Genomic DNA, 13,969 nt, shown 5'->3' with positions numbered 1-13,969 from the left:
TTTTCTTCTTTGCTCAAAGAGCAGAAAGGAACATCTTTCCTAAAATCACACTCACTCAATGTTAACACTGCATACATTCTGAGTTTCAATGTTCACCAAAAACTCCGCTCAGACAGCTTTTAACACTAAATGGAAGTGTTTGAGGATGTAATTTAATCTCCATCAATGAAATCAGGTCAAAAATGAAGATCTGGGTCTATGCTGCACATACAGTCTAACCAGAGGGCCAGCAAAACAGGTAAAGCCTCAGCATGTGCACAACTGAAAGATTCATTTGGTCCACAAGTTTTAAGGATGGAAGGGTTTTATGTGATCTCTGTCCACACATACCATTATAAAACTGGATGAAAGCAAACATTTCAAGAAGACACTTAATCTGTTTCAAACTCTCCAAAGGCTTGGTAATCCCACTCCTTCACCAGGTAAATACTACACTTTCTAGATTATCTTCACTGTTAGGAAATTATATTTTACCTCTAAATTTAATTAAGTCTGCTCCATGCCATGTGAGTTCTTGGAGACAGGAAGAAAAGACAGTTTAGTCTCTCCAGCTCCTCAGCCATTACCCTAGTAAGGAATTGGTGCTACTGCTACAAAGGTATTGGGAATTCGGGAGGTATTTGCTTGCAGAGAGATAGAAGGTGTGATTGCCCAAGGAAAAAATCATACAAATATATGTGGATAGATTTGGGGGAAGGAATAGCCCATGGGGGAATCTCAAAGCTGAATCTGGTCTCCACAGCTACACTGCCCTAATCCTGCTTTATCTGCAAGACACTGACACCTGCTCATGAGGAAGCACCAAAGCATGATAGTCAAGTTTGCTCTCTAGTCTCTTTTCACAGAGATGGGTCTGCCTACACTTATACTGTACATCTCTTTTGCTCTCTGAACTCTGCTGAAATTTCCTGCACCACTGAAGAAACATGGTCAAAACAATGGATATCCTAACTTCAGCCATGTGCAGAGTCCATACCAAATCCTTGCACATCTATAGTGTTTGCCTTTACCCATTCCCACTGACCTATTACTCATGACCTTGTTATTCATGCTCTTTTCCCAGCACTCCTTTCCTAAAGTCACATCTTGCTTTGTGGGATTTCAAACATTGTACCTTAAATTTGGTTTCATTAAAGCCTGTATTGTTCAGATCCCTGTACAGGACAATCAGAACATTCTGTAACAGAAGACACAGAAGACCTTCTGTCTTGTCTCACTTTATGGCATTTCCTAAACAGGCTTTGCATTTTCTGAGAAGTTTTTATATTCACCAGCTCTCTGAACTGAGGCAGGCTCACACCGACTGATGCAGTAGAAGAGAGGGAGAATGAAAGAATGAATCCTGCTAATTAACAGTCTTATCATTGCTTCTCTTCCAAGAATAGCTGAATTTTAAAAACAACCAGACACTCATCTTTACACACTTTTACAGGTAAACTCTGCTGATCCTATATAAATACAGCCTTTAAACCAATAATCCCATCAGCTCATCATCAGGTGAGGATGAGACATAACCTGTTTCTTTGAAAAGGCTTCCTTCCCACAAAACCAGGTTGGCTGTTAGCAATCTTCAGCTTCTAGTTGTGTTGATCAAGTTCTTAATTTACCTTTCTCTTATTCTGTAGAACTGACAAGAAAACAAGCAACCTGTAATTTCTCAAGTTTTCATTTTTCCTGGGATTCCTAGTAAACTAGGAATCATGCACTGAGTCTTCCAAAGGTTTGGAATTAGCCAAATATGCCACAGAAACAGGGATAATGAAAATTCCTGCTGAAAGTCACTTTCAAGGTCTAACACTGGAAGCACCAACCTCATCTGTTCCAGAAGGGAATGAGACAAACACACAGGAATCATCACTGCACCTTATTGATAAACTACTTTCCTTCAGTGTTTTTTACCATCAATGTTCAATGGCTGATGCAGTCAAGCCTAGTTTTGTTTCGACATCTCATACCTGATGAAACTGTTTCTCCCAGGATTGCCTTGCAGCGCTTACAAATTACTCTGGTATTTTCTTTTGACTTCTGTAGGACAAAAAAAATAGCGTTTAAATGTCACTCAGATATTCTGAAAAAGGAATGTATAGCTGTAACATAATTTAGAGAGCAGACAGGAAACTTCTTACTTGTTCCTGTCCTGTTTATGTTTACATGAACACATATTTGCCTTCACTACCTCAGCTCTCTACGCTTTGACTTACTTGCAAGTTTCATACTAATTTTAAAATCTGGCAATATATCCACATGGCACAATCTGTAATGGCTAACAGGAGAATCTTGTAATATTGAGTGACTGGATGACAAAATGATAAGCTATATTCGATTGTGCTAAAGGCGAAATAATGAACCTGAAATTAAGTACTTCATAATATATATATATATAAAATAGTATGCTGCAATGTGACTACCATTACACAGTAACAAGTTCTAGCCACTGTGAACAGTTTTATAGGAGTTGAATACCAGTTCAATGCTCAGCAGAGAACAGAATATGTCTGCAGATTATTTTGAGTTACTAGGAAACAGCTGAAGTAAACAACACAATATTCCAGAAAGGTGCAGTGGATTCTGTTCTTGAACAACACTTTTCCCTCTATTCAAACAAATACAGAAAAGGTATTGACAAAGAATAACTGTCAGAAGTGCAAAACAGTTTCCCTATGTGGCATGAAAATACACATAACAGGAAAATATATGGAAGACAGAAAACTGAGGGGCACCATTGAGATACCCAGAATCACAAATGTTTAGGAATATATGCCCTCATAGCTCATGCTATGAAATTCCAACCTTGTTTGAATAAAAAAAAAGGAAGGTATTTGTCACACAATGCATAAGATAGTTTGGTACTCACTACAGGAAAGCATTTAAAAGTATACAAGCTCAAAAAGTCTTCATAAATTCAGAGGAAGCAATGTCATCAAGGGCTTATTAAAAATAAAAAATGTGGATAACAATATCTAGTTCATGGAGTCTCTACACTCTCCAAAACATAACTGAGTATTTGCCTTTGCTTCATGCATCAATTACTGCCCTTTGAAAAAGATCTCATTTCTAGATGAAATCTACCCTATTGGACTCCTACTAATTATGGTGTTAATATTAAATTCAATACATCAAACAAGTAAGTACAATTCTTACTTTAATCCAAAGTCTAAGCTTCAGCACTGGTTCTGTGTGGGCTTAGTAACCTGGGTGTAGCACATTAGAGCTCTGGTCTGAAAGCAGGACATATATGTATATATATAACCTCAATGATGGTCAGAAACAGAATCAAACTAAAAGCCTGAGAGCTGACTATATTTGAAGTACAGTACCCTTGTTATGGAGATCAGGAAAATCATCTGGTTCATATATATGCAATTATCCTCTTTCCCAATTCCTACCTTACTACTCCTTTCAAATATATGCAATGAAATTACCTGCTCAGTGTGAAAAGCAAGGATAAAAAGACAAGGTTTTGCATAAGCCAGTTTGAGACTGGTACAAATACTGCAGAGTACAAGTATAGAATACATAGTACTTCCTTGAAAGCCACAACTTGAGTATTTTTTTCTGACTGCAGTTACAGGTGCTGGCTGAGAACTGTGCCTAAAAAACATCACTAACTCGTTGTATCATGCTTCAATGGAAAAAGGGATAGTTTTAGCTCAACTAATTAAATCAATTTATCTATTTGACAACTTGCAGCTGCTGGCAATCTGCAGATGCAGGTGGATCACAAGCCTAATAGTTTCTGTTTCTATTCCTAAGGATCCCTGATATGGTGTCAGGAAAAATATTTTTCCCAAGAGATACTATTAAGATGCTGCAAGATCATGTGACATTTAAGAACTATGTTACACTGGAAGACTAATAGATGTGAAAAATATGTTTGCAATGGACGGATGTTGTCTTGGTCCCACTGGAGTCTGGAAAAGATTGTTTAAGCATCTCTGGTACATTTCTGCTACTATTTTGGTCATAGGCAAACACTTTCCAAAGAACTGTAATGCAATTAAAAAGGAACTTTCATATTGGGGCAGACTGCAACAATATTCTGTAAAATGAGAACATTTATGCCAATAGCAATCTGTCTTGCCTGTAACTTTCTATTACTCATATTATGGAAGAATTTTCTGCTTCAGTATGAGGGGGATTTTTCCTTATTAGTCTAGCTTCTGCTGGATCTAACAGTTCTGCTCATTTGCTTGGCAACCGAGTGATGCTGGAAATAAAAAAACACAGAAATGAGAATTCATTGCAAGTGAGAAAGATGTAGAAAAAGGGATTGGACACAAACAAGGAACAAATTCTCAACTTCAATTCAAGTATAAGGAAGCAAACATGAAAATTCATCACATTAAACTATTGTATGCTTCTGACATAAAACAGCCTCCTCCCTCACTCAAAAGTTCTGTTGTTATCCTGGTTCGACCCACATTTCAATAAAATCATTGTTCCACATCCTTTTATTATTGCCTTCTAATCTATTTATTTCTGCCTTCAAATCAATCCTTCTCTCACAAACATTCTCTTTGATGAAGAAGTGTGCAATATGAACTCCATCCGCCCTTGCCTCTTCCCATATTTATTCCTGGTGTTCTAAGAGCTCTTTTAAGACTACTGAAATGCAAGAATCCATTTTGGCAACCTCTGGCAGAAAGCATTGTCCTCTTGGAAATTTGGTATCATCTACTCCACCTCCTTCTTAATGAAACAGAAGAAATAACTCCATTGTCACAGAGTTAAGCCAAATTAATCTGCTTCTGCCATGCTGATATCCTTACAGCATATCAGCCCTTATTCTCCTCTCTGCATATTCTGTTTTTCAAAGAACAATGGAACAAGAAACCCAAGGGACCACAGCTGCAAGCCTTGCAGACAGGGGCCACAGGACAGAACTGCTCCGCATGCAGAGGGGTCGCTTGGACCATCACACCAGCAGCCACTGAACTGCGAGAACCCTGGTGACTCTTACTGGGGATAATACATATCACTGTAAGCAGCAGGGAGAAAGAAATCAGGGTGTCTGGTTCCCAAGAGATTAAGTGTTTCCTGCTGGAAATCTCTACAGAATAAGCCTCCAATTGTTACAGGGACAAATCGCCAAGGCAGCAATGCAGACAGTTCAATACCTGGTATTGGGAGAAAATATAGCATGTGTAGGCTCAACCTTCCTCAGTACAAATGTAGACAAGCAGGAGATTAACAGAAAAGGCTTTGTGGAAATGTAGGCTTTGGTGAACTGAGTTTCTGCATGTTCTTCTGGCAGAAGAAAAGATCATTGATTGAACTTTTATACAAGTGCTAGATGTCCAAAAGTAAAGCACTGAACTGTCTTTCTTCATGGGCTTTATCCCACCACTGAAACATAAGCACCCTCAAAAATGGTTTTTCCCTGGGCAACAGTTAATTTTGATGTTTCTAAGCCAAATAAAGGACAGCCTTCCTCCTACAGACTTGGTTGATGAACCTATCTTATCCTGGAACACCTCAGAAACATCAACATGAAGAGCTACGATATAGGATGACAGGTTCCTTTCACTAGACAGAGCAGTCAAACAAACTCAATCTCCTTAAGAACCTAAGACAGCCACATTTAAACGCAAAGCACACATTCTGCTATTTCCAAGTCTTTCTAAAACAAAAAAAAGAGACAAAAAACCCCATACTTCTCTTTAATCATAGTTATGATTATGCCTCAAGTCATAGTGTAAGAAAAAAATAATTGTTCCTTCAATTTCCAACTCATTCTTTGCTCCACTACCCTTTAACAAACACCTAACCCATCAGAGTTATTATCTTACTAAATTCTGATGTCCTTAACTCATGATAATTTTGGGGGAAAATATCTGTGTTTAGAACTACACAATAAAGTAGGTTCTGTAGTAACACTATAGAACTATGGAGTACTTTATATTACTAAGTTTTACTTGCAAATTGAGGTCAATATCAAGACTGTGGTGTGAGCTTTAGAAAATGCAAAACCAGCCTGGAGTATTTTTTCTGGCTTCTGTACAGCTGAATATCAAGGACTCCCTATGACCTTCAAAAGAGTTCTGAAATACATGCAAGTTAAACTAGTAACAAAAAAAGTACATCACAATGTACAAGTCCAAATAACTTCACCAAAAAACTATTTGAAGAAAATACTTTACCAAGTTGGAGCCAGTCTGTGAAACATGATGCCCAGCTTCTGAGCAGCACATGGGAGATTCAGGTACATGTGAGTTATTTCCTGAATTCAACAGGAAAAAAGTGTCTCCAACAAAACAGTCACCATGCTGAGGGTGCAAAGTGCTTCTGGCAAAGGGGTCAGGGTGACAACACCACTCTTCAACTAAATCACTCCAGTTTTCACTCGGTAGAGGAAGAACTCTGAGAAATTTCCTTAGAGGGAAGAAGAGACAAATATTTCAGTATGTTTTAATTCATTTCTAAGACACTTAAAGAGAGTTTAGGCTTCCTACAAGTAGTGGGGGAAGTATGGCATTTTCTCAAAAGGAAGTGGTTGACTCTCTTTCCAGCCAAATGCACCTTCTTTGGGTGAATTCTGAGAAAGCAGTGGCTGAGTTTCCTGCCAAGTCCATGATGAAGCATTTCCCAAGGGTGAATCTCCAATAATTATAAGGCAGAATTTGACATAGTCCTCTCTTGAAATGAATCATATGGCAAAAATGAAACAGTTCTACCCAGTCATGAAAAATATGACAATGAGCATTTGCAATTACATTTATTATTACTTCTTTTAAAGCTCCTTTGCACCAAATACTGATATAAAGCCAACAAAAAAAGACTCATGCCACAGTAAGATTCAGCATGTTCTTTGTTTCAGATGCTTGAAAAAGCTAAAACCTGAAAAAAATACCACAGTACATCTTCATTAAAAAACCCAAGCAAACAAAACACCGAACAAAGGATAATTCAATCTTAATTTAGATTCAGATACTCAGATCCAACTTTCAGAAGCTGGCAAAAGGCAAATCCCTTTCTCCTGAGTAGCTTTATGGACCAAGGATACTGCTTCTGGAAATACTACTTTGTTTTCATTATCAGTTGTATTGTGTTTGCATTTTCTGCTCTCTGCCTAGTTTCCTTGAACGCTTTCTTTTCGTTACTCTATTTCTTCAGTTGTCGCCTGAAACCTTCACCAGAGTTTCTTGATTCTACTCCTTACTTAAAACTTGCAAATACAACTTTGCTTATGGTGCTACTTCACAAATAAAAACACAGCTGCTAAGCCAACAGTCAGGCATCCTCTCTTTCCTGCAGTTCCCAGACTAAAATTTTCTGAGAATGTCAGTTGTTCCCACTGTAGCTTCTTGGTCCTTTTGAATTGTTTGGTAGGTGAAAGAAAAGAATCCTTTATTAAAAGAATCCTTTTTTTCTAGACAGACAATACATTTTAAACTCTGCTTGCTCCACCTGCAGATGAAAGTTGGAATAACTCGTCCTCTGATGCAGCTTTACCAAAACTAAATAAGATCACCTCTCAGCACCACTCATGTCTGTCTTAATTTTCTGTGGTCTCTATATACTGCTTGAGATACTACTCAGTTCTGCCAAAGTGACAGTTTAGATGTTGGCCTAATAATGTATTCTTCATCAGCCTTTACAATTAGTTAGTGCCTGGACTCACACTGCAAAAAAAAAGTCTTCCTGTATTGCTTTTTACACAAAAGTAACAAAAAGCTGGTATTTCTCAGCAATGTTCTTACAAGGGCAAAAAAAAGAGATTACCTTAAGCTGCAGACTCATGCTGTCCTGTTTCATTACATCAACCTTTCTTTACTCTCACAGTCTACAGCATAAAGTTCTTCACTTCTTTTCCCACAAGTTTTTCCAACCAGTAGGAATTTCCTAAACAAACTCCTCCTAACTCTGAGCTATACAGAAAATATACCATTTCCACTGTATTTTAGGCTTTTGTCACTCATGGGTGGGAAGCCATATCCTGAGTTACTAGAACTGGAAAAATGTAACACTTTTTAAAATGGAGCCTTCCCGGAAAAACAAACAAACAAAACCAACTTGAGGTTTACTAGGTATTGACTAAATTGAGGCTACTAAATAACATGATAAAACCTAGAAAACAGGGTGACTTATCTCCCCAAACTTGCTCCTAATAACAACTGAGTTTCTACTCAAAGATAGCCACCTAGGCTGCCTTCACAGTCAGAGAGCAACAAACAATTATTAGGTTGGGGCCTTTAGGAGTAATTTTCTCCTGAAAGTGTCTAATCTACTAATCTAGCCAGGCTGAATCTCCTGCTCAGATTCCAACCAAAAAAGTATGCAATTAACTTACTTTTTAAAAGTTTGAAGTTAAGCACTAGTCTATAAGAGCCCTGCCATAAGGACATAAATCTTAAATTATCTTCTAGGCTAAGTTAAGTATTTGACCATAGAGACCCCTGTAAGACTGGATTAAGAAAAGTAACCTCAAATGTCATTATTAACTAATACCCAGTAATACCATTCTGTCTACTGAAAATTCTGAAAACTGGAAGTAAAATGGACTTTAGACTTTTAAAAATATATCTGTTCAGTTCCATCATAGAAAAATAAAAACAACTGCATTTCTTTAACTCCCTTATTTACCTATTAAAAAATCTTGGGACAGCCCAGCTTGACACTTAACTGTCAGGCTTAACACTATTTACGTAGGAAAAGTGTAATTCCATTTCCCCTACCAAGAGTTTTTCAGTGGAATATTTGTGCAGTACCAGTTATTATCACAGAATCATAGAATATCTTAAGTTAGAAAGAACCCACAAGGATCACTGCATCCAACTTTGGACCCTGCACAGGACAACCTGAAGGTTCATACCATGTCCAGATGCTTCTTGAATTCTAGCAGGCTTGGTGTTATGACCACTCCCCTGTATTGCATTTGCATGGCAAGGTTTTAGTAGTAGGGGGTACATGGATAGATTATGTGAGCTGCTGCCAGAAGCTTCCCCCAATGCCAGCCAGCTCCAAGACAGACCCACCACTGGCCAAGGATAAGGCCATCAGCCGTGGTACTGTCTCTCTGAAAATGTATCTAATAAAGCAGGAAAAAACATCTTGCAGTCAGAAGTGTGAGAAAATCTGAGAGCAACTTCTCTGCAGACACCAAGGACAGTGAAGAAGGAAGGTAGAAGGTGCTCCAGGCACTGGAGCAGTTTTTTTTGCAGCCCATAAGGAAGATAATGGTGAAGCAGGCTGTCCTGCTGCAACCCATGATAGTTCATGGTGGAGTAGATGGATGCTCTCCATGGAGGACCCCACACTACAGCAGACAGATGCCCAAAAGAGGCTGTGGCCTCATGGGAAGTCTGGCACAATCTGTGGACCCATTGAGAGAGAAGCCCACACTGAAACAGGTTTTCTGGCAGGACTCATGACCCCCTTTGTTGTATTTTGTCCCTCCTGTCCAGCTGATGAGAGGAGTGATAGAGTGGCTTTGGTGTGCACCTGGCATCCACACACAAGCCTTTATGAATTTCTTCACGACAGAAATAACGTCTAAAACAATTATTTTATATATAAGGTATGCTTAGCCCAACTGGAAGAAGAGAAAGACAAAAAAAAGTATCCCTAATTCTTTGTAGCTGTTGCATAATGGAAGAAAAAAAAAAATCTAACTATTTCCTCTAATATGGGTAATGTGAGGGCAATGGAAAAGAATGAAAGAGCATAACCCTATCCTCTGAAGAGCTACCAGATTTATGGAAGGAAGTAGACTGAGACAGAGGATTTCAGAAAATGTATAGAGTCAATTTTTGTGCACCAAGGAAGGATTACTTACATTTAAACCATTTATAGTACATTTCCTAATCTAACCTTTAAAAGGAAGGCTTCCTCTGCAGTCTCGAACAGTAAAAAAATAAGCTTTAGAATAGGTTTGGGATGGTTTGTTGGTTTTTGGGGTTTCTTTTAATTTTAACGTAGATTCCTCTTGCTTCAACTGAAGATTACTGCCACTTGCTTTCCAGCAATTTCCTAGATACTGGAAGAATCTTATGTCTTCTCCACAAATTTATCTAAACTAAATCCCATTTATTTCAATTTCTTCCTAACGGTATGATTTTCTAGATCTCGGGTTTTTCTTATTACAGACCCTTTCCTAGTAATTCAGACTTTAATATGCTCTCTTTCACACAGTTCTGCAATTTCCCTTCAATCCTTCCAGCTCTGTTGTCACTGTCATACTTAACTCTTCCTGGAGAGAGGAACACATGAATTCTGTAGCTAGAAGTTCTGACTATGCTGCTCTCTTCCTTTTGGAAATGCTGGAACAGAATGTGTTGGATACACTGGCAGCTCCACTCTTCTACTCTTGCCTTAGGTTTTTTTAGTGGCAACATTCAAGGGGCTCAGAGGCTCCCTGCAAGGAGAAATGCTAAATGAAAAGTCATGGACATGCATTCTTTTTCCTTTCTCAAAAATTTTGCTTGTGTCACATTACAGGATGCAGAATCCAAAGATTTAAACTACATGCATATGAATTTGATGTGCTGAAATTCAGGAAAATTCCCACTCAGAAATGCAAATATCAAAGTGCAATATGTTTTGAAAGCAAATGTCACTGACTAGAAATCAGAAGTTCCACTACTTTACAAATGCATGAAAATAAAGATGCATAGATTTTCTGATGAGACATTTCAGAAGAGAAAGTTAAGAAATGCTCATCAGTTACATTCAGCTAGCCATAAATCCATACCTATGACAAGAAAGTAACAGAAATTTAGAGAATGAAACATATTTGTATTATTGTTTCGAGTGTTAGGAGTCACACAGATCATAAAAGGCTGTAAGTACTCCTCTAACAATTCTTATATATTCAGCTGAAGCTGTCAAATTGTTCATCAGAAGAGCTAGACAATGCAGCACCTTTTATTAAAATTCTCATTCACTCTGCAGAGTTTTTAAGGAACAGAGATGAGGCCGAGTCACACAGCTAACACACAGTTCCTGTGCTTTCCAAATTCAGCATGCCTGAACTACGTGGAGGCAGGCTTTGCTTAAAAGATAAAAGGAAGCTGTGGTCAATATCCCCATTCTGAGCAGCCACTCTATAATTGCAGCACGATTACTGAAGGAAATTTGTAAGGGACTGAAAAGAACTGAAAAGGATACCTGAAGTACAGAGGAAGAAAGAAATCAAGGAGTAAATGAATAAACAGCTAAAAACTCCTTCAGGTAATTTTGCTTTTTGTCATCTGCAGTGTTTCAAGTATGTTTTTGTCTATCAGTTTCAAAAGAAATACCTTTTAGCTGTCTCTAAGTACATAAAAAAACATGAATACCAATCACTATGGCATTTATTGCTATAAATACAAGACACTGCAGTACTCACCGGTCTTCCACGACGATGTCACCACAGGACTGACAGTAAAAGATGTAACTCCTGTTGGGTTTCAGGTTTTCCCTCAAGGTAACAGCCACATCTATAGATGGAAGGAAATATATTAATCTTCAAAATTGCATAAAATTTTCAGTCACTTGTACAAAAAATCTTGCCAAATACCTCAAACAAAAAAGGGTAAATCTAACAGACAAAGAAAAAGGTTGACATTTTAAACACAACCTTAATTTTTTTAGAAGCATGTATTTAGATTTAGGAAAAGCTTGCCATCTCCAATTCATGCCCCATATTACTGAATAGGAACTGTATATGTGAATAATTGTTTCCAAGGTGCAAATCCTCTTCAGAAGGGGAGTCGATGTATTGACTATAATTGCAGAGATTATAAAAATCAAAATTCAATGCCACCCTTTGTAATAACATTTCTGATAATCAGTGTATCTGCAATACAAGGGGACACATCAATATGTAACACAAATAGTCAGGATGAGGAGCAGAGGCAGGCACTAGTTTTACATTTTCACGCAGGTAAGAAACCAACCATTATGGAACCACTCCAGGAAAAGATAGTGAGCAACGGCCTCTGCAGGTCAGGAAAGCAAAAATGATCTCACAAAAGGCAGCTCAAACAACTTCTCCAAAGTAAGAAAAGAAGTTATAAAAGTCTCCCCAAATTATCTGATAACAGTAAGTAGAAGAAAATAAAAACTGTAAGAAGCCCAGCTCTACATATGAACTTAAGAATTAAAGTCTACTCTCAGCACTGACATTCAATATTTGAAATTTAGGATTCAGCCACAAGAGAAAAGTACTCTTAAAGATTCCAGAATTTCAACTATTTTGTGTAATAATATAAAACATGAAAGGGTAACTAAGACTATCCAATATATACATTGATTAGTACCAGGTTGACATACTTATTTTTCACTAGCATGACTTTACAAGGCTGATTTTTAAAACTTCATCACTGGCCTTTTGAAACACGTCTCATGAACAGGACACATTAAATAGTTTTAGTATAATTGAGTTGTCAAAGCACATGCATAATTACAGATTAATATACAGATGCCATGTCAGCATACCAACAGAGCATTCCAATGTGTTTCTGCTGCTGCATTACTGTATATTAAATATTTTACCATCCTTTTCTACTTTAAAAGTTCAGAATGGGGATTTTGTGTTATTTAATATATCCTTCTGTGTTGCATCATATAAAACGAATTAAAAACATATTGAGCCTGGATGCCAGGATGAAAGAAAGCAACAGCTGTACTACCATGCTTTCAGTTTATTGGAAACATATCCTACACCTGAATTAGCATCACAGAAACAAAGAAGGCAACTTTGCAGATGTTACCTGCAATATCAACCTCTGAAAACCCAGCTGTGAGAATAATGAGTCCCAACACAAACCCATAATCTTTTATGATTAAGTGGTCAGGGATGGACAAGCACAGCCTGATTGCCTGGATGAATCTATTCCATTACTGATAGGACGGGGAGTAATGGGTACAAATTGAAAGAAAGGAAATTTAGGTTAGACTAATTAAAATTAGGAAGAAATTCTTTACTGTGAGAGTGGTGAGACAGTGGCACGGGCTGCCCAGGAAGGCTGAGGATGCCCCAACCCTGACAGCGTTCAAAGCCAGGCTGGGGAAATCCTTGAGCACCCCGGTCTAGTGGGACTATCCCTGCCCATGGCAGTGGAGACTTGCGACTACATGATCTTTAAAGTCCACTCCAACCCCTTAGCATTTCATGATTCTGTGATTTTCAGCTACCAAACACGGAATAGGAGAGAAATAAAGTAATTTTGAAGTACTATGGGGAAGCACAGGATAAACACACCGCGCTTCCCTTTCATTAAGCCATTTCTGCACTTTCAATTTCTAAAGCTGGCAATTCCAGGTGTTTGCTCTACAGAACTCACATCTCGGAGCACCTCTCCCTTAACCCTGCCATGTCCCATGTCCCAGGCCGCCCTCCCCCGCCCCGCCCTCACCGGCAGCGGGCGGCGGGCAGCGCAGGCGCACGCGCACGTGCAGCCCGTCCCCGCGCAGGCGCCGGAGCCCGCGGCACGAGGACGGCGCCAGCCTGACCCCTGCCGGCAGCGCCGCCGAATCGCAGCTCCCGCCGCTCCTCACTTCCAGGGAATCCGCGCACACGGACACCTCCACCGGCGCGCTGGGGAGCTCCGCCGCCGCGCTGCGGAGGAAAAGCAACGGGTATGCCTCAGGAAGGAGCCATCGGGGCGCGATGCTGCTTTATACAGGCCGGCTCGCAGCTCCCTTGCAGCCCCAGTCGCGCCCCGGGATCTACGCGGTGAACGAGGAGCAGCCGAGAGAAACAATCCACCGTTCTCAGGAAACATTTATTTGCACAGTAGCCCGGGCTGTGCCGAGCCCAGCAGGCAGAGGTAGATACCCACACACAACCCGTTCCCCCCGCTGAAGGCTAAGGACGCTGAAAGCCAGACCCGCCGCGCCCCCCGGCTGCCCCGCACGGCCCGAGCGGCGGTGGGCGGCAGCGGCCCCGCACTACCGGATAACCAGCAGCGCGCTCTGCGTCCCCCGCCTGATCTCCATCAGGAACGCTCCCGCCATGCCGGCGCGGAGCACCGCCGGCCACCGCGCA

General features: G+C 39.7%; 1 protein-coding gene across 3 annotated transcripts in view; it reads right to left on the bottom strand.

Annotated features, from left to right (window-relative positions):
* The window catches only part of UBE3D (ubiquitin protein ligase E3D), a 78,137-nt gene extending 64,168 nt beyond the window's left edge, over positions 1-13,969 (bottom strand). For all 3 annotated transcript variants that reach the window (XM_014877826.2, XM_088162119.1, XM_088162120.1), the window contains exons 1-5: positions 13,877-13,969; positions 13,338-13,540; positions 11,327-11,417; positions 6,141-6,372; positions 1,956-2,025 (exon numbers count right to left, since the gene is read on the bottom strand). In XM_014877826.2, coding sequence (XP_014733312.2) covers positions 1,956-2,025; positions 6,141-6,372; positions 11,327-11,417; positions 13,338-13,540; positions 13,877-13,938 — 658 coding nt within the window. In that variant the 5' untranslated portion in view covers positions 13,939-13,969. The remainder of the gene's footprint in view (positions 1-1,955; positions 2,026-6,140; positions 6,373-11,326; positions 11,418-13,337; positions 13,541-13,876) is intronic.

Source organism: Sturnus vulgaris, chromosome 3 (genome assembly GCF_052056855.1).
Source record: "Sturnus vulgaris isolate bStuVul1 chromosome 3, bStuVul1.hap1, whole genome shotgun sequence".
NCBI lineage: Eukaryota > Metazoa > Chordata > Aves > Passeriformes > Sturnidae > Sturnus > Sturnus vulgaris.
This window is presented reverse-complemented; position numbering and strand designations above follow the sequence as displayed.